The sequence below is a fragment of the Nicotiana sylvestris genome, chromosome 6, assembly GCF_000393655.2.
Source record: "Nicotiana sylvestris chromosome 6, ASM39365v2, whole genome shotgun sequence".
Classification (NCBI taxonomy): Eukaryota; Viridiplantae; Streptophyta; class Magnoliopsida; order Solanales; family Solanaceae; genus Nicotiana; species Nicotiana sylvestris.
In genome coordinates, this window is record NC_091062.1 from 170,489,140 (window position 1) to 170,508,453 (window position 19,314).

Genomic DNA, 19,314 nt, shown 5'->3' on the forward strand with positions numbered 1-19,314 from the left:
CTCCACTCTTTAATCTTGAACCTAATGGACACTTCCAAATATGGAATTACGACAAGAGAAATCAAGTCTACATTCAGGTTGAAGTGATTCTCATTGAATGTGTCCATTTCACATCTGTGGGTGCTAATATATTTACCCACTTTCCACAATCCTGATTTCTTCTTGCTGGCACGCAACATCGAGTGACAACCCATAAAGTCTCTATGGTATACAACCTTGTACACCTCCATAGTTGACTCCCTTACCGTCATCTTGCGGCACTCTCTTACGCTGTAGATTTTTATAGCTCTGATTAGGCGAGCTTTATTGGGGAAATACATGCCCTTTGCCAGCACCGCTGGTCTTGACTCATCCCATATTTTTGACTGAATTTCGTCATCATCCCTTGTGAGGGCATCCACGTCCGACATACTTGGCAAATTATCAAGGTAGGGATATTCCGCTCATGAAACGGCATGTGGGACTCGTACACTCTTGGTCTAACGGGAGGTGGAGGAGCATGCTCCCTCGTCAGCTCAAGTTTGGCATCCACTTCCTCCTCGTCATCACCCTCATCAGGGAAAGGTGTGTCATCTCCAGACTCATCGACATTATTGTCATAATCACTATCATCTTCCTGACTCTGCGCATCTGCCAAATCACGAGTCAATACGTCGTCTATGGGCAACTGTGTGAGGTCAGGAACATCAAGTTGCTCGTTTTCACTGCACAAAAAGAACAAAATGATAAGCTACTCAACTAGATAAATAATTTACATATAGCTATCACTTTACTTACAAGTCGTACTGTGTTGACGATCCATGATGGACATTTTCTTATTGGTGATGACTCCCGAATGGACCACCGTGGTCCAACATGCCAGAACTACGCATATTCCAATTAGGAGCGGGGTCGTAACTTGTAAAATTCATATCTGGACGGTACCCCCTATGAAAAATATGAGTGTTTATACAAATTCAATTCAAAAGACTTAAAATAAACATCGTTAAAGCGTAGAAAAATTGAAGTTTACTAGCCGTCTTGTGGATTATATAAAGTCGAAAAATTATTTTGTGGCTGCTCATTCGCCGGTGGTGACAAGTTTAAATCAAGGCAAGCTCTTTCATCAGGAATCTGTCCGGCAAAAACTGCTTTAGAATAACCACCCGATGACTGGGGGTTATCCCTACTATGCACGCCCTCATTATTGGGAATGTCTTCAACCTTGACGTACATTTCCAACAATTTTATTACAATAAATTCCCTGTATTCATCTGGAATCCGCAAATAATCTCTAAGAGTTTCATCATCTTCGATGTTAAACTCAGAATAATAAGCAAACACCTGCGGAGTCACAGAATACGGAAATCTACCTGTTACTTTAAGGTTCACCGAACGTTTCCTGACACTCATTTTTTTACGTAACAACGATACCAATTTATCGTACTCCATTGTAAGCGACAATTTAACATGACACTGTGGAGGTGAACTATACCTCACAGAGTTATTCTCCATTATAACCTCACCCCCTAATATAATGAAACCCTTATTTTTGGCTCTTCAGACATTATAAAAAAAATGCTTGATAAGAAGAAGAGAAGTATGAACGGAAGTTTGAAGGAAAGTTTTGAATGAATTTTCATAAAATCCTAACGCCTTTAAATAAGGCAAGTCCTAGCTTGGGGTGCAAATTTTTTTTTTTTATGTAAAATGCAATATAATACCACGTTTTATGTATTTGAATTATTGTTATGTCAGTTATCCGCAAAACACTTATTGGTAGGCCCAAAAATTAGTGTAAAATGCAGTATAATACTGCATTTTAGTATACTGCATTTTAGTAAAACGTAGTATAATTCTACGTTTTACACTACAAAACAAATTATTTATGTCAGTCCTGTAGATCACTTATTATTGGTGGGTCCAAATTGAAGTAAAACACAATATTATACTACTTTTTCCTAAAACGTAGTACTATACTGCGTTTCCCTATAAAAAAATAAATTATTAAATAAAACACAGTACTATACTACGTTTTATTTTAACGGCTAATTTTTCGTTAAACTAAAACGCAGTATTATACTGTGTTTTAATTAGAAATGTAACTTTTTTTTTAATTATATAAACGTATTTTAAGTCCAAAAAATCATTATTTCAGTTTCAGCTTCTCTCATGCGGGGCACTTTAATCACATTTCATTAAGTGCGTGAAGGAAGCATTTGGACAATCAAAACAATAAAATTCTAGAATTGTCTCTGGAGTGTTGTTGTGTACAATCGATAGCAAAGCAAATACTCTAACAAATGTTGTGTACGACCGATAGCAAAGCAAGTACTCTAACAAATGTTGTGTACGACCGTTAGCAAAACAAGTACTCTAACGAACAGGAATTATTGTACCTCTTAACTTAAACTTTGGAAAATTTTATTTTGAGTCTCATACAACTGACACTAGTTGTATGAGACAACTTTTTTGTCTTATAATTTTGTGGACCCAGATTTCTGTGGACCGAGAAGTATAAGATTGAGTCCACAAATTTGTGAGACAAAAATGAGCCTCATACAATTAATGTAAGTGGTATGAGACACAAAATAAAACTTCTCCTAAACTTTAAATTCATCTCTGGTTATGGACGGGTTATTGCACAATAAATGGTCCATGCTAAAGATAGCCAACGGACTTGTCCTCCAGACAAGTACTTAATTGAATAGGATCTTCACATGTTACATATGGTTAACTACAGTTGAGTTAAAGTCAGTCTCCTACTGTGTGATTGGAATGTGAAGGTGCTAACAATTTAAGGGAGAAATTGCTTATTCCGAGCACGTTGTTTGAGATTTGAGAGTGACTCAGTACGTGAAAAAAAACAAAACGAATATATTTTTCCTGATAACTAATGAAAATAGTTCCATTTAAGGCTTTAAAACAACTAAACCAAGAGACTTTATCTTGACTATATTTTTACAAGTTGAGGTGGGTAATGAGTCACTCGAAAAGTTAAAATATGTAATGAGAGAGCTTTAAAAGTTCAAGAGAAAAATATTATTAAGCTTGATGAAAAATTAACACATATTCATATCCACTACTCTCACATTCGGCTACTAATTGTTAAAGCTTGGGAGTTGTCTCGCTACAAAAGTCGTTAACAATACACTTGAGGTTTGCAAACAAGTCATATCATGATTATTATAATGTGATGGAGATTACAATTCAAACTGAAGTAATAACGAAATTATTTGGTGAATATATTTTCTTGAAACGTTTGGTTCATTGGATAAAAAATGAAATATATGGATATAATATAAAAGCATGTGTTTGGTTTTATAATAGACAAACTATTATTTTCAACTTTAAAATCTTGGTCTTCTTAAAGGACTTTAAAAAAGAGTTTTGGAGAATGGCACTTTTGGTCATTTGGTTGTTTTATCTCAAGATTATTCTCCCACATTGAATACGATATAAAAATGATACCAAAATTAGGGTATAACTAAACACAATTGTTTATACCGTACCAAGAAAATACACTAACACAGGATTAAATAACCGTAAAAATTGCACGGGGCGTCCTATTTGATCGCCCCCATTTAACCTATACCTATTTTTTTTTAAAACTTTTAACTTGTACCCACTTTTTAAACAACTTCAGCTCCCTTTCTTCTCCGCTTCAGTACCTCACCAGAAGAAAGCAAGGATCTAGATTGAGATTGATATGCATAAAAACAATATCACAAGCTGTGCAAAAGCTACCCTTTCACGTTCTTACTTTATTTTTTAGCTTTTCTTTTTTCCCTTCGAGAATTGGAATGACTGCTCTAGCTCTCTCCTCTGCTTTCTACCCACTAATCCAATCCCCCAGATGATACATGTATATATCACTCTCCGACCTTTGTTTTTTTCTTGTGCCTTTCACGTTTTTAATTAATTTAAAAATATTTATACATGCCTAGGTAATACAAAACGAGCAACTGTATGTAATATTAATAGGTGGTAAAAAAACTTCAACTCCAGAGCTGAAGTTTTTGTGTAGTAACTGAGAAACTGCAGCTCTAGTATGTAATATTAATAGGTGGTAAAAAAACTTCAGCTCTAGAGCTGAAGTTTCCCATTTACAACACAAAAACTTCAGCTCTAGATGTAATATTAATAGGTGGTAATAAAACTTCAGCTCTAGTATGTAATATTAATAGGTGGTAAAAAACTTTAGCTCTAGAGCTGAAGTTTCCCATTTACAACACAAAAACTTCAGCTCTAGAGCTGAACTTCAGGCCCGGCTACTAGAATGCTGAAGTTCTGCGTGATTGCCTTTGCTACTTCAGCCCCGTATGCTGAAGTTATGCGAAAAAGTGGGTACACTTGCAATCTTTTTTGCAAAGCGAGCACAAGTTAAAATGTGACACAAAAAGCGAGTATAGATGCAAATGCCCCTAAATAACCTCACATTTTTATTCCAGAATGATCAATATTATATTCCCAATAGCCTACTAACAACTTCGTCGCTTTGGCCGAGTGGTTAAGGCGTGTGCCTGCTAAGTACATGGGGTTTCCCCGCGAGAGTTCAAATCTCTCAGGCGACGTTTTGTTTTTATTCTTTAGCCCCTCAATAACTAATTTTTGGATATTAACAACTTTCCAAAGCCGATAACTAACTTTGTGTTATTTCCCGCCATTATAATTACCAATGCCAAAGTCCAAAAAGTTTTAGCCATTGATTATCCACCTCAAGAAAAACATCTTAAACAAACACCATTACTATCTAACTTCCTAGTGAGTGGGTTGTACCTATTTCCTCTCATTTACTTCTCCAAATTAACAAACTTTTTTCTAATCCTTTTTGGTGCTTAGCTTATTCATCAATCGCAATATTCTTCACTTAAGAAATCATTTTTATTAGTCATGAACATTTCTGTAATAAAAGCATTTGGAACCTTTCTTCTTGCATGGTTCATTATATTTCAAGGTCATTTTGTGGTTGTATATGGAGATTTTAATTATCAAGAAGCTCTTACCAAATCGATTATTTTTCTCGAGGCACAACGATCAGGAAAACTTCCTCCTAATCACAGGCCCTTATGGAGAGGAGATTCTGCTCTTCAAGATGGCAATACTGTAAATGTATAGCTCTCTCTCCCCCTCCCCCCCCCCCCCTCTTCCCATTTTTTTATATAAGATGTTATGTTATGTATGTGCTCCCAAATCACGGGGTTACATTAATTGCGAAATACTAAAATTTTTGTATTTTTATATGTAGGTTGACCTTGTAGGAGGATACTATGATGCTGGAGACAACGTAAAATATGGTCTTCCAATGGCTTTCACAGTAACAACTTTAGCATGGGCTGCTATCGCGTATCAATCACAGCTCCAAGCTGCTGGAGAATTAAAAAATGTTCAGTCTGCTATCAAATGGGGCACTGATTATTTCTTGAAAGCCAGTTCTAAGCGTAATCGTCTCTATGTCCAGGTTGGTCCCAAATCCCAATAGTTTCCAAGAATATTGAGAATTAATGTAGTCCTAAATTTATTCTAATCGTGCATTATTTTTGAAAGGTTGGAGATCCAGTGAAAGATCATGAATGTTGGACAAGGCCAGAAAACATGAAAACGCCGAGAACTGTACTAATGATAGACCAGAATAATCCTGGAACAGAGATTGCAGCTGAGACTTCTGCAGCAATGGCGGCTGCTTCTGTTGTATTTCGTGGAACCAATCGTACCTATGCCCGTCAACTTCTCAACAAGGCCAAACTGGTACTCATTCTATCCTCATTGTGTGATGTTTTATATCATTTGGCTCCTAAATATATGCTCATACTATTTTTTTTGGGTTTGTGGCTCAGCTTTTTCAGTTTGCCAAAAGCCATAAAGGAACTTATGATGGGGAATGCCCTTTCTATTGCTCCTTTTCTGGCTTTCATGTAATATCCCTCTCCCTTATGTTCATTTTATTATATGGTTAATTAGTTACATGCAAGTTATTGTAATTTGTCCCTAAAATGTGCAAAAAATGTAGGATGAGTTGTTGTGGGCAGCAACATGGCTATATAGAGCAACCAGGAGGCCGACATACTTGGAATTCATACAAGAGGAGGCTACTACTGCAACTGTAGCTGAATTTAGTTGGGACCTTAAATATGCTGGAGCTCAAATACTCCTCTCTAAGGTAATATTTAAAACTCTTTCTTTATATAGACGCGAACATGTGGTGCCATGCAACAACACCAGGGCACAATTGGGGTCGAAAAAAGTGCTGATATTCGGTCCATAATATGCAGTTCTATTTTGAAGGGGAGAAAGATTTACAGAATTTTAAGCAACAGGCTGATGGTTATATTTGCTCAGTACTTCCACATAGCCCCCATCACCAGGTTTATATATCTCCAGGTACTTCTTTGTTTTGTACATCGAAAAATTCATGTCTTTCATCTATTGAGCTTGTTTCAATGGTTTAACAAGTTAAACTGCCAAATGTGTAATTTATCAGGGGGTCTGCTTCACCTTAGAGATGGAGCTAATACTCAATATGTTACTGCCACAGCTTTTCTGTTTAGTGTTTATAGTGATTATCTAGCCAACCATAAGCAAAAGGTCAGCTGTGGTAACAAACAGTTCAATTCAGCTGATCTCATGGCCTTTGCCAAGCAACAGGTAATATATATTAGCACTTTTCTGATGCTTCTCGCAATTTTAATCTTAGCAATAGGCCAGCCCTGGATAAAAATTTCTAACGCCGTCATACTCATGAGAGCTATTTCTGCCACTGTATTTTTAGTGGAGTACTATACTTTTTATTTGGAACAGGAGCCGTTCTAAAACCTTATGCCCGTGTATGTGGGCACATCTTTAAATAGCGATTGAGAAATGAAAGCACAAAGTTTCTTATGAATAATTAAAATATGCAGATGGACTATATACTAGGCAAAAACCCAAGAGGAAAATCATACATGGTTGGTTTTGGGAACAAACCTCCAACTCAAGCTCATCACAGAGGTGCCTCTGTCCCGAAAATGTCTCCAAACAAACTGGTGGACTGCTCCATGAGTTTTGTGTACTGGTATAACACAGAAAAACCCAATCCTAATGAGCTAACAGGCGCCATTGTTGGTGGTCCTGATCGATATGATAACTTTGAAGATCGTCGTTCCACTTCAGCCATGACTGAGCCAACAACATACACAAATTCTTTGGCCGTTGGTGTCCTTGCAAAGCTCGCGAAGCACCATGCCCTGTCTTGATCACCTAGCCACATGTTCATTATGGGGAAGATTTCTGAAGGTGTACAAGTTATTTTTTGCAGATGAATTGACAGTATATATAGTGATGTCTTTGTAGGTCCTATATATGTAGTGACAGCCTCGGATAGCTGGCTGCAAGGTATCGGGGCAAATAAGCTCGAGTTTGTCTCTCTTTTTTTCAACAGATCAGATGTGTTTAACTTAGAATAGGATTCTTTTGATGGTCTAGAATCTAATGTACTACTCTTGCAATGTTGATTAGTTACATAAAGTCTGCACCCAAGAAGAGTACTTTCTTGTGGTGGTTTTATAGATGAAATATTGTGTACATTTGTAAGGAAACACAAATTTGAATAACAGTAATTCCAAGATCCTTACTATGAGTTAGTTTCTAACAACACAAATCTCTCAACCTCCCATCAACGGAACAGTGTCTGTACTTCGATTTTTTCCATATGAAAATCAAACGACGCATGCATGTCTATGACATCATATACTCATCTTTATATCAAAATTATATTTGTCATGCCCAGAATACAAGCACTCCCTTCCATTTCATTTAAATCAAGACGTTTCAATGTAGAGTACTTGACAGGTAAAAGCATTGTTTCTAAATTGGGTAACAAAAGAGTGAGCACAGATATGGAAACTAAAAACGCAGAAGATCAGCAATATTAAAGAAACCAATAACATTGCAGATCAACATTAATAACAAACTCAAAAACTGAGTAGTGTTTATGCGAGGCTGGCTGCTGCATCAAGTACAGGAGCTCGGATGCCAAAAAGAGGCAATACGTCAAAATCCAAAGAAGGAATAAGAACAAGCTTCGAAACATTTCATTCAACTTTATGATTTGTACAAGCCAACATCAGAAGATAACAACATATATGAACCTGCAACAGAGTTTGCAGTTTGACTAGCAGTATTAATGAATGAAATAAAACAGAACTATGCAACTATTTTACTGAGGCATGTATTGCAAAACTGGTTCCACTCATCAATGGCAAAAATCATACACAAAAGAAAACCTTTTCTTTGTAAGGAGTACTGATTGACTAGCTATAAGCATATGTACATCAGTCAATTATATTTTTTTTAACTAAAAAGGGGCTGCACCTGAGATCATCTTGATCACAGGCTGCCTACGTACCCCCAACAAATCCTAAAGAGGGATCAAGCCCACACGTAGTTCTTTTACATACTATATTACAAATCAATTATCAATCTGAGTATCTACTTTCAGTATCACCAGCAGCCTTCCGCAAGTTCCCTTGTCTAATTTCTTCAGATTCCCTTCTCTGATTATTGCATCAATGTCCTATGATCAGATCACGGTTATGTGGTTGTATCTTGAATGCTATCTTCTGCTGCGGTCTGCGTAAAATGATCTTTATCTTCTTAGTTGTCTTTGTTGCTGGCTGGATATTGTCTTCTACTTTGGATGACGGATGGTTCAATAGCATGTCGCCTGTACAACGTGAACTGGGGTTCTTGAATGCTATCTTCTGCTGCGGTTTGCGTAAAATGATCTTTAGCTTCTTAGTTGTCTTTGTTGCAGGCTGGACATTACTGTCTGCTACTTTGTATGAATTCAGAAACGGATGGTTCAATAGCATCTCCGCTGTCCAACGTGAAGCGGGATTCTTGACTAGACACCTCTTCAAAAAATCTTGTGCTTCATTCGACAACTTTGCGTTCTGAAACATTGGTTCCTCAAACCCGATTCTGTATAAAACATTCGAATCTTGACTATCTTCATCTGATTCCCACAACGGTGTCCCCGTCATCAACTCGTAGACAGTGCAACCGAGAGCCCATATATCAACTTCTGGTCCGTACTTTTCGTCAACCAGGGATTCTGGTGCCAAATACCTTTCAGTTCCCCTCAGTCCATGCTTTTCTGCCCTAGTCTGTTCCAAAGTCATAGAGAGCCCGAAATCTGCGATCTTGGCTGTTTCATCAGTGCCCACAAGAAGAATGTTATCGGGCTTGATGTCGCAATGAATAACTCCTCTGCTGTGTATGTGAACGAGCCCTAAAACAACATTCCTCGTGTGTTTTCTAACTTCAAACTCTGACAGTCCTTTTCCTGAGTTGTAGTTGTGAAGATGATCGGCTAAGCTTCCTCCGGAGGCATATTCGAGAAGTAAGTTGTAAACGGCGACGCCATCTTGTAGTTCAATATTAGGTCTGAAACAGTGGATTACGTAAGGCGAGTCTGCAAACATGCTGAGGAATGCCTCTTCATCTTGCAATGATTGAGAGCGATGGAGTAAGCAAGATTTTATGGCGATGAGAGGTGGAAGCCGCTCTAACGTGGGAGGCTGATTATCGGACGTAGAAGCTAAAGAAACAACCCCAAATCCACCTTCACCCAGTATTCTCACTCTCTTCCACAAGAGGGAAGCCATTTCTGAAAGTAATTTGTGAAATATCACTATGTAGTTTGTGAACGTCTGCTGCTGCTGCTTATATGTACTCTCACGTTATAAGGTGAAGTTGACGAGTATTAGGAAATCCCAATCCATTATTAATTAGGTTTCTCACTTTCCTTTTCCTATTTTTACTTACGGCTCTATTCATTTTTTACGCCACCTCAACTTTTTCTTGTGTTAAAAATAAAAATGCAAATATTTTATTTCAAATGAGGCTAGGGTCAGTTAACGAATTTGATTACTTCTAATTTTAGAAGACAAATGGCCAAAAAATAACACAAATATAACAAATTTCTTTTGTTAATAGGATTATTTTGAATATTTTGTCAGTTACTATTTTTATATGTTCCAGAATTAGGCTTCTTGCAAATTTCGATGATAAATTTTTTCATAGTGAAGAACGTCTTTCATAGTAGATTTTTACTCAAATTTGGAGTACAAAAAACTAGGCCAATTTTTTTATGAAATACTATAATCGTCCTTTTGATTTTTGCACGTTACTGTCAAATCCTCAAGAAAAAAAATTATTTAACACATAATAGTATAAAGCATGAAGATTTATGTAAATTCCTCGGGGATAGAAACATACTGAATGTGGCAAAACGTGATAGTGAAGAAAAATTAAAAAATTAGCTTTCAAGTAGGTTATTTTTTAACTTTTAGTTATCATATAGTCATATATAATGATTTATTTGTTACAACTATGTCTTTCTTCTTGCTTCATTTTAATATATAATGTGGACTTTACTCTAACTTTTATTCTTTTTAATTTCATCTAAGATATGATGTCTATTTGTTTCAGCTGCATATTTCTATTTTTATTTTTGGCCGAATTTGTAAAATGTTTTGTAGGAACTGTATCATTTTAGCCAAATAAAAAACGGTTAGCAAAAATAATTGAGTACCAGTTGTGTATATTTTTTGTTTTTATTTATTTATATATAATGTCTATTTATTTTAATTTTGTATTTTTATTTTCCAGTCAAATCAATAAAAAAATTTGGCTACAACTCCATTATTTTTTACCAAATAAAAAAAGTATAGCCAAAATAATGGACTTGCAATTGTACACTTTTTTTATTTCTTTCTTTTGATGCAATGACTATTTATTTCAATGGTATATTTTTCAGGTAGAATCTGTAAAAAATATATATTTTAGAGCTATATAAAAAATTATAGCCAAAATAATAAATTTCAAACTATGTATTTTTTATAACTTTTTAAATTTCTTGACCAGAGGCGGACCCACGTTGTGGTTTGAGGGGTCACGGGACCTCGTTAGCCTCGGCAAAATTTTTGTATATATATCTTATGTATATCTATACATATACATAGGACCCCTTAAATATTTTGTGCGTGCCCCAATACAAAACGCCGGATAGGAGAAGTGGCCTTGTGCACTTAAGTTCCCTGCTTCTGTTTTATCTCCTCCTTCCCATTTTAGTTCTTGCTTTAATACTTAGCAAATTGCTTTATTTTTTAATTTTATCTTCTTCTTTTTTTAATTCAATTATAGTTTAGCACTAACACATAATAGGTTAACTTAATTAATTTTCTTTTTCAAATTCCTCACTTAAAATTAAAAACCTCAAATTGTAATTTATTGCTCCACAAATAAAAAAATATAAATCATTCTGCCACAACTTTCTTTAACAATCACTTTGACCCCGACTCGACAATGGTAACTAAGAGTTTGAGACTCTTTTACGCTTCTTTGACTATTAACACCCTTAATCTTGATTTCTTTAGTAAGTTTTTGATAATTTAAAGTTTGAATGCCCTTTTGATCATTGACCCCTTTTTTAATTAAAAAACTAGAAATTTTAAAGCGTGAAACATGCTTAATCAAATACCTTCCGCTCCGTAACAACCATTTGCGAAGAAATCTCTCTCTCTTTGTTCGGTCATCGGTGTTTTTTTTCTTTAGAACTTTTTGTTTATACTTGGATAATAAGTCATCATAATCATTAAGTTTTCAAAGAGTTGTGCGCTGAATTTTATCGCTAGTGATTAGCATATTGCGGTGCCTCCGTTGTGCTCAAATCTTGGGTCCGTAATCAACGTATTTTTCGTAATATCCCTTCTGCTGGTTGACACTCTCTTTGCCCCTAAAACTTCGAACCGAAAACCCTGCCCATTTCAGCAGTTCGTGCAAGATCATTATATTTGAACCTTTATATGCTCTCACTCAAGATTCGAAGCAACAAGTCAACAACAATAACAAACCTAGTGCAACCCTACTTGTAGGATGATATCAGATTTGTTATTGTTATTGCTTCGAATCTTGAGAGTCAAATAATTTTTTTTATCACAATTTTTATATATTTTTCCAGTATCAAAATTTTATTTAACAAAATCTTATAGATTTCACATCCAATTTGTCTATTGAAATTTAAGAATTTAACCCTCGAAAGCCAAATTGCATCAAGTAAATTAAAACGGAGGGAATACTGTAATTGTAAGATGTCATTCTCTATGTTTTGAATCGTCAATCCAAACAATTGAGATCTAAAATAATGTTTCTTCTTTCACAACCCAATACGATCACCGATACAATGCATCGATATTCCAATAATTTTAATATTAGTAAAAACTTATTGGCATTCGGTATTTGCACAAAGACAGAGCCAAACTTTTAACTCTATGAGTTCTGAATTTTAGAACTACAATTTTAAGTATTAATAATGGAGTTCTAAATTTAATATATGTTATATTAAATAAATTTATTAACACAAATACACTTTAATTTTGAGCAAAAGTTACTAGTTCCGATCGACCTCGTACCCAGGCTTCTTGCTCCGCCCCTATGTTTACATCAATGCATTTCTACCTCTAATGTTTTCTATGCAATAAACACTCGGTGTTCAGCCTGCAGGTTTGAGATATGTTGTAATTACTCTCCCCTCCAAATTTTATATGTTACTTTTGTTTTTTCCGCATCTTAAGAAAATATTAATTAAAAGGAGAATTTGGCCAAAATAATGTTATTTTTCTTTCATTTAAATTTAATACTACATATTGATTTCACCAGATTAATCTCTCTCCTCACGTTTATTCTCTTGTTTTTTCTAAAACGAAAAGTATTGTTCTATTTGTCAGTTGTCACTTTCGCTAAAATGAGTTGTTCGAAAATACTTGTCATTTTAGAATATCAAAAAAGAATTAATTTTTTTTTCAATTTACTCTTACTACTCTATGTGAACACCTAATTTTTGTACTATTTAACACCTCCTAAAATTATTAGTGTTTTGTTATTTTAATTATTTTTCTCAATTTTTATGATTTTAATTGCATATTTCCTATAATAAAATAATAATAAAAAATAGTTCTTTCTTCATTTGTGCATTTTAAGAATTAACTAGCTGTTCAGTTGGTGAATTAATCTAGTTAATTGATCATTAGAATAAGTTATTTAATTAATTTATTTGTGTAAAATTAGTTTAATAAGTAGGATTAAGGAAGAAATTTGGCCAAATTTGAAAGAAAAAGTGTCCAAGAGTGCAAGATAAAGGGCTGCCATTGAAAGGGTCTGAAACTACGTAGTTTTGCCTCAAAACTATGTCATTTCACTAAATGAAACAAGATCAAATCATACCCATCCATTTCATCTTGATCCAATGGATCTCATTCACTCTTGGCTTAGGTATTTAAAGCCTCAAAAATGTGAAAATTGTCCTTATTTTTCACCCATAATTGTTTTCTCCATCTTCTCTCTTCTCTCTCTCTACGCTGCCCCAGCTCCGCCCACCGCCGCCGACCGAAAATCGCCGCCGCCGGCGGACCACCTCCAAACACCTCCAAATTCACACCGTGTAATCTCCACAACTTCCTCCTTCCATATCTCCAAACCAAATCCTTCAAAAATCCCTCAAACTCCTTGAATCTTAGATCTAGGAAACTTTCCGTCACTTTTTTGCCCAAATTCTTGAAGCTCCAACCACTACCACCCCACAATACTTACATTAATGGATAGAGCTCCTCAAGACCTAACTATTGATGTCAATTTCACCATGAAAATCCGGCGATCAAAATCCGGTCAAATTTCGGCGACCTCCCCGAACACCCTCTTTTGGCATACCACAATTTTTTCGGCCATTAGAATTATAAAATGGTAATTTTCGGACCATGTAAACTCATAAAATCGAGTTGGAATGAAAGATAATGACGCTGGGAAATATTAGTAGCTTTATCCTTCTATTGTAATTCATTTTTATATGCTCTTGAATGTTTGATAATGTTATAACGATATGTTAGTTAATTAAATTGTGTTAAGCATCTTTAATTATTTTTATTTTTGCAAAGCATTAGATATAATTCCACTGGCATTTGGTTGTCTGAAAGGAGCATATATATTAAAATTTGAACCCTTGTAGCCATGTTTGTCCCTTTGTTGTCACCAAGCTAAGTTTTTATTATTATTATTATTATTATTATTATATTTTAGAGTCCCAATAATCTTTTTTTATCTCTTAAAAAATACTTATATAGTAAGGTAGTTAAGTTGTAGATTAGAAAGACAATCTGTAAACATATTTTTGTAAATAGTTGGCTACGGATTGCAAATAGCAAGATATGGCCAAATCTGTAACATAGCTTTAAAAGGCCATATCTGCAGATTTAAAGTCCAAAAACATATGAAATTTTGGATTTTGTCTTGGACATGAGCCCATTTGACTCCATCAACCCAATAGTGGGCTGTCTCATTCAATGTCAAGACTAGCCCACATCTTACTAGTTTTAAGCAATGTCAATTAATAATTTTCTCTCATTACTCTCATCTTTTAAATTAGTACTCATAACAATAATTATCTCTCATTAGTTAAGTTGTAGATTATTATTCAAATCTTTTCTTTATTTTGTTTTAAAATAAATAAAAACGGACATAAGAAAAGCATAAAAATCAAATAAACCACAGTTATCCAAAGTTAATTCAAGCCAAATGTAGTCAATAAAGCGACCGTGCTAGAACCACGGGACTCAGGGAATGTCTTACACCTTCTCCTCGGTCAACAGAATTCCTTACCCGGACTTTATTTTTGCAGACCAATAATAATAGAGTCAAACCTTCCTTTGAATATGGATTCAAATAAAAGGTGACTTGGAACACCAGTAGAAATCAATTCCAAGTGGCGACTCTGTAAATAAAATAATCCCTACTTCAAATTTGTCACTTAATTGGAAAAGCTCTTTAACCCACAATCCATAACACCCACATTATCTCTTGGAGGGGTAAAAGGGGTGTGACAGCTCTAGCGACTCTGCTGGGGACAACCAGAATTCGAGCTTGTATATTGACTTTATTTGGCTTTATTAATTTTTTATATATAACTGTGATCTATTTGGGCATAATGTGTTACTTGCTTGCTCTTTACCGCTTTGATATTGTTGAACCGTTTTATAAATTGTCTTCTTGCGCACCCCTTTTGAGTCTTCTGAATACAACCCCGAAAATCGCGGATACGCGCCCCATTCTTTGTTGAGATAAAGCTGGTGGGCCTGGGCTCCCGATGAAGGATTATTAGTCACCCATATTTAAGAACGGGGAGGGTCCAGTAGTTAAGCCAGAGAAGTATTGCTCCCGGTACGCTACCCCTTCCCAACTCGAGTTGTTCGCTCGTTTTATGGTCAGTCTAGATACGCCTCATCCCCTAGGACTTTTAAAATATAGAAGAACAAGCCACATGACTGGTCATCCCTAGTAGGATCATTTTGTTGCATCATATGTACTTGACTTAGCAAAGCTCGGCACAGGGGCCGAGTCCGTATAAGACAGGTATCCTTTTTGAGACCATCATGTTCACTTATGTGCTACTTATTGCATAATTTGGAAGGCTTGCTTGCATTTGTTGATCGGTTTTAGAAAATTAGTTGAGCAAAAAAAGAAAAAGAAAAGTCATTCCCCAGTTTTGTACAGGTAATTCGTTTTTACCAAATAAAAATAATATAAAAATGGTCTAGTCTTGGTTTGAACTATGCAGGTCCGATTCTCACAATTTTAGTGGGGTACGTAGGAAACCTTCGTCAGGGTTGGCCCCCAATTTTCAAAAAAAAATAAAAAATTAAATATATTTCCCTTTACATCCTTCTTTAGAAAATAATTTCTTAGAGACCCCAATTTTTAAAAAATCAAAAAAAAAAATTCAAACAAAAATCACAAAAAATAAATAAATGAAAAAGAAAAAATCGAAAATTCCAAAAAAAAAATTGTTGAATTCCAAAATATTTTTTTTTCTGCTTCAAAAGTTTTTCTTTCAAAAATTGAAAAAATAAATTTCGAAATTCAAAAATATTTTATTTCTTCTTTAGAAGTGTTTATTTCAAAAAATTCCAAAAAAAATTCAAACAAAAAGAAAGTTTAAAATGAAAAAAAAAAATCTTTTTTATTAATTCTTTCTTTCAACAATTCAAAAAACAAAATGAAAAAAAATTGAATTTCAAAAAGAATAAATCGCTCTTCTTTAGAAGTCTCACATTCAACAATTCAATAAAAAAAAAATTCTTTCTTCTTTTGAATCCTTTCTTCTACCAAAAAAAAATCCAAAATTATTTTCTTTGTTAGGAGCTTTCGTGGAGTTATTTATATATGAGTAAAAAACGAGAGTTAGTTTGTATACTTTATTTCTGATTTTTTCTGAACTACGTAATGATCTGATTCATGCGGCGTCATGATACGTAGGCAATCCCCATCGGATTCGATCATAACCATAGAATTAATTGAGGAAAAAATAAACTAAAAAAAAAAGAAAGAAAAGAAAAAAAAGAGAGAAAAAAGAGAGTGACAAAAAAAAAGAAAGGAGAATGCCAAAAAAATAAAAAGCGACAGAGACGAAAAAAATCAAGAGTGATTAAATAGAGGTAGAAATAAAAGAGGTACATACTTAAAGGGTTAGTTAAGGCCGGGATGAAACATGCAACCGTTCAAACACATGGTAGAAACGTTTAACTATTAGGTGCATTGCATCCCCAACGTGCAATTTCCTATGTGTTAAATGTCTCAAAACCAACCAGGTTGTGGTGTGAGCAAATTAGTCAGGTTCTGTTCAGGTGGTTGGTTTTGTTGGTATGCAGTGATGAACGCGCAACCTTGCACGCCGCCACAATATTATACACAAAATCGAGCTCCACCTCCCAGAAATGCACATCCTTACCCTGCTCCATATAATCCCCAACCAAATGATCTCCGATACAATCCTCTCCCAAGAGAGCCTTTCAGAAAGAATCAGTTCACCCCTATCGGTAAATCGTATTCAAGCTTGTTCCAAAAGCTAATCATGCTAGATCTATTGCAGCCAGTGGCCCCGAAATGGCCGAATCCCTAGTCCCCCTCGCACCGAGCTGACGCTAGGTATGAATACCACTCTGGAGCAAAGGGACACAGTACAAAAGACTGTTGGACTCTCAAAAGGGCAGTTGAAGATTTGATTGAAGCTGAAAGAATCATTTTTCGGGATGAAGAAGCTCCTGACGTGATGAACAATCTGTTGCCTGCCCACAACATCAGGCCAATGGTCGGAATGATTTGTGAAACTGAGGAATTTGATCCGACACTGAAGGCCAATGTAGCCATTGCCGAGACAGAAGAAAAGCTAAAAAATGGCCGCCAAGCATGAAAGTTCCATATCAGACCGGAGTCTTAGTAGCCAGTCTTGCTATCCTTTCTGCGTCCGAATTATCTTAGGGTGTAATCCGGGTGTTTTACTTTATTGTCTTATTTTCCGATGTAAACCCTTCTATAAAAAAAAATCAAAAATCAAAAATTGAAAAAAATCAAAAATCAAAAATCAAAAATCAAATGAAACTAATATTTCGTTGTCTAGGATTGTCTCTTTTCTTAATCTTGTCATTTTCTTATTCTCTTTTTAGTTCTGTTAAATGCAGATTTCAATAACATGACATGCTTGAGGACTTCAAGCCCAGATCCTGAAAGCTGTCAGGCCTCGAAATAATAAATCAAGGATTAGATCGAAATGAAGATAAAGTTTAAGGAAATAAAACAAAGAGTTGGAACAACTGAAGGAAAATTGGTTCCCGGATTGGAAAGGACTGTACATTGCAACAAGAGTACTGCCAAAAGAGTGCGTTGCGCTTGGGACACATCAAAGGAAATGTCCCTGAAATAACTGTCAATGCAAATGCAGTCAAAAAATACTATGTTGGATCCTCCATATAGTACTAATATTCTCCAATTGGGATGACGAAGGCTTTCATTCTCGCTAACCAAACACTATCAACCCTTTGCAAATCCTTTGAGCCGGCTCCCATTCTTTGATCACCCACTTTGGAACCTGAAAGTGTTATTGAAAAATGAAATGAAAAAAAAAGAAGAAAAAGAAAAAAAAGTACAAAAAAAGAGGAAGAAAAGACAAAGAAAAAGAAAAACAAAAGAGGAAAAGGAAAGGAAAAAGAAAGAGCAAACAAAACAAAACAGAAAAACGAAAGAAAAAAAAGTTCTCTGAACTACGTTCGACTTGATTCCGAAAGGATACATAGGCAACCTCTCTCTGGGGTTCAGTCACACCAAAATAAAAATCCAAATTCCCCCAAAAGTGAAACTGGGGCAGATGTTGTAATGGTCCGGCGATGATCCCGCCTGAATGATTCCAAAGTTGTAATTCGATCCAAATCATTTTTACCCAAATCCTTTCAACTCCTTCCGATCAATCGGTGAGAATGTTCAAGGCAGAGAATACGACTACTTCGATCCGATGCAATAAAAATGAGAGAAATAAAATGAGAGAGTCTTATTGGTGAAAACCCACACGGGCACCATTAGGCGATGGTAAGAAGAGAAATGAAAAATAAGAGAGTTTTGTTAGTGAAAACTCGTAAAGAGCACTATAAGGCGAGAAGAAAAATGAGAGAGGTCAGCTCGTGAAAACCCGCAAAGGGCGCCCTTGATCGAAAAGAGGATCCTCACAGCCATTGGCACCGACAGAGTCCTGGCAAGGTTTCTCGATTTTGAAGAAAAAATTGTGATGAATTTTTGAGAGTCGGACAGTTTACACAGATCAAGCATCCAGTCCAAAAGGCATGTCATGTTCATTGAAGTCCGCATGTACTCCAGATAAGTCCTCTTTCCTTTCCCCGAAAGGGACACTTCTTGTTTTAAACTCATTCTCCATTCTATTGTTTGTTTTCTTTGAATCCCTTTCGGTCTAACACTATTCCGAAACTAAGACAAAGAAAGGATGGCAAGACTGATTTATAGGGTTCTCATTTGGCGTGAACTAATATGCAGAAAGGCACCCAGCCTCGTACGGGCATCAAGTCGACCCCGACTAGCCATGGCGACCGATGCTTCGAAATCAAAACTCTTGGAAAGAGAAAATCAAATGGAGCGCCTATAAAGACAAATGAAGTTGAAAAGGTTGAGTCCCACATGGCTAACCGTCTCGGCAAAGAGTTGAAAAAAGCCAAGGCATCCCAAATGCTCTGAATTTGAAGTTGGGAGAAAGAAGCCAGAAAAGAAAGGCCAACGAAGGCGAAATAAAATTGGAAAAGGTTAAGTCCCACGCGACTAGCCGTTGTAGCAAAGTTTGAGGAGCCAAAAGTTCCCCAATGCTCCGAAGAAAAGAAAAGAAAAAAAATGATGAAAAAAAAGAATATAAAAAAAAGAGAAATCAGAAGGAAAAGGCCTACGAAGGCAAGATAAAGTTGAAAAGGTTGA

The 19,314-nt window shown here is 35.6% G+C and overlaps 2 protein-coding genes and 1 non-coding gene across 3 annotated transcripts; 2 read left to right on the top strand and 1 right to left on the bottom strand.

Moving 5' to 3' along the window:
• The first annotated feature begins 4,471 nt into the window (after positions 1–4,471).
• TRNAS-GCU (transfer RNA serine (anticodon GCU)) lies at positions 4,472–4,553 on the top strand. Its single transcript has one exon. It is a non-coding gene; the product is annotated as a tRNA-Ser (tRNA).
• Positions 4,554–4,799: 246 nt separating this feature from the next.
• Positions 4,800–7,576, top strand: LOC104213821 (endoglucanase 16). The gene is made up of 8 exons (XM_070150103.1): positions 4,800–5,091; positions 5,228–5,440; positions 5,527–5,727; positions 5,817–5,894; positions 5,990–6,139; positions 6,252–6,360; positions 6,461–6,624; positions 6,879–7,576. Exons 1-8 carry the CDS (start codon positions 4,873–4,875, stop codon positions 7,209–7,211), a joined length of 1,467 nt encoding a protein of 488 aa, XP_070006204.1. The 5' UTR covers positions 4,800–4,872; the 3' UTR covers positions 7,212–7,576.
• A 946-nt stretch (positions 7,577–8,522) lies between these two features.
• LOC104213827 (mitogen-activated protein kinase kinase kinase 20-like) lies at positions 8,523–11,555 on the bottom strand. Its single transcript, XM_009763380.2, has 2 exons — positions 11,501–11,555; positions 8,523–9,625 (listed from the first exon to the last, which is right to left on the bottom strand). Exons 1-2 carry the CDS (start codon positions 11,553–11,555, stop codon positions 8,523–8,525), a joined length of 1,158 nt encoding a protein of 385 aa, XP_009761682.2.
• Between the last annotated feature and the right edge of the window lie 7,759 nt (positions 11,556–19,314).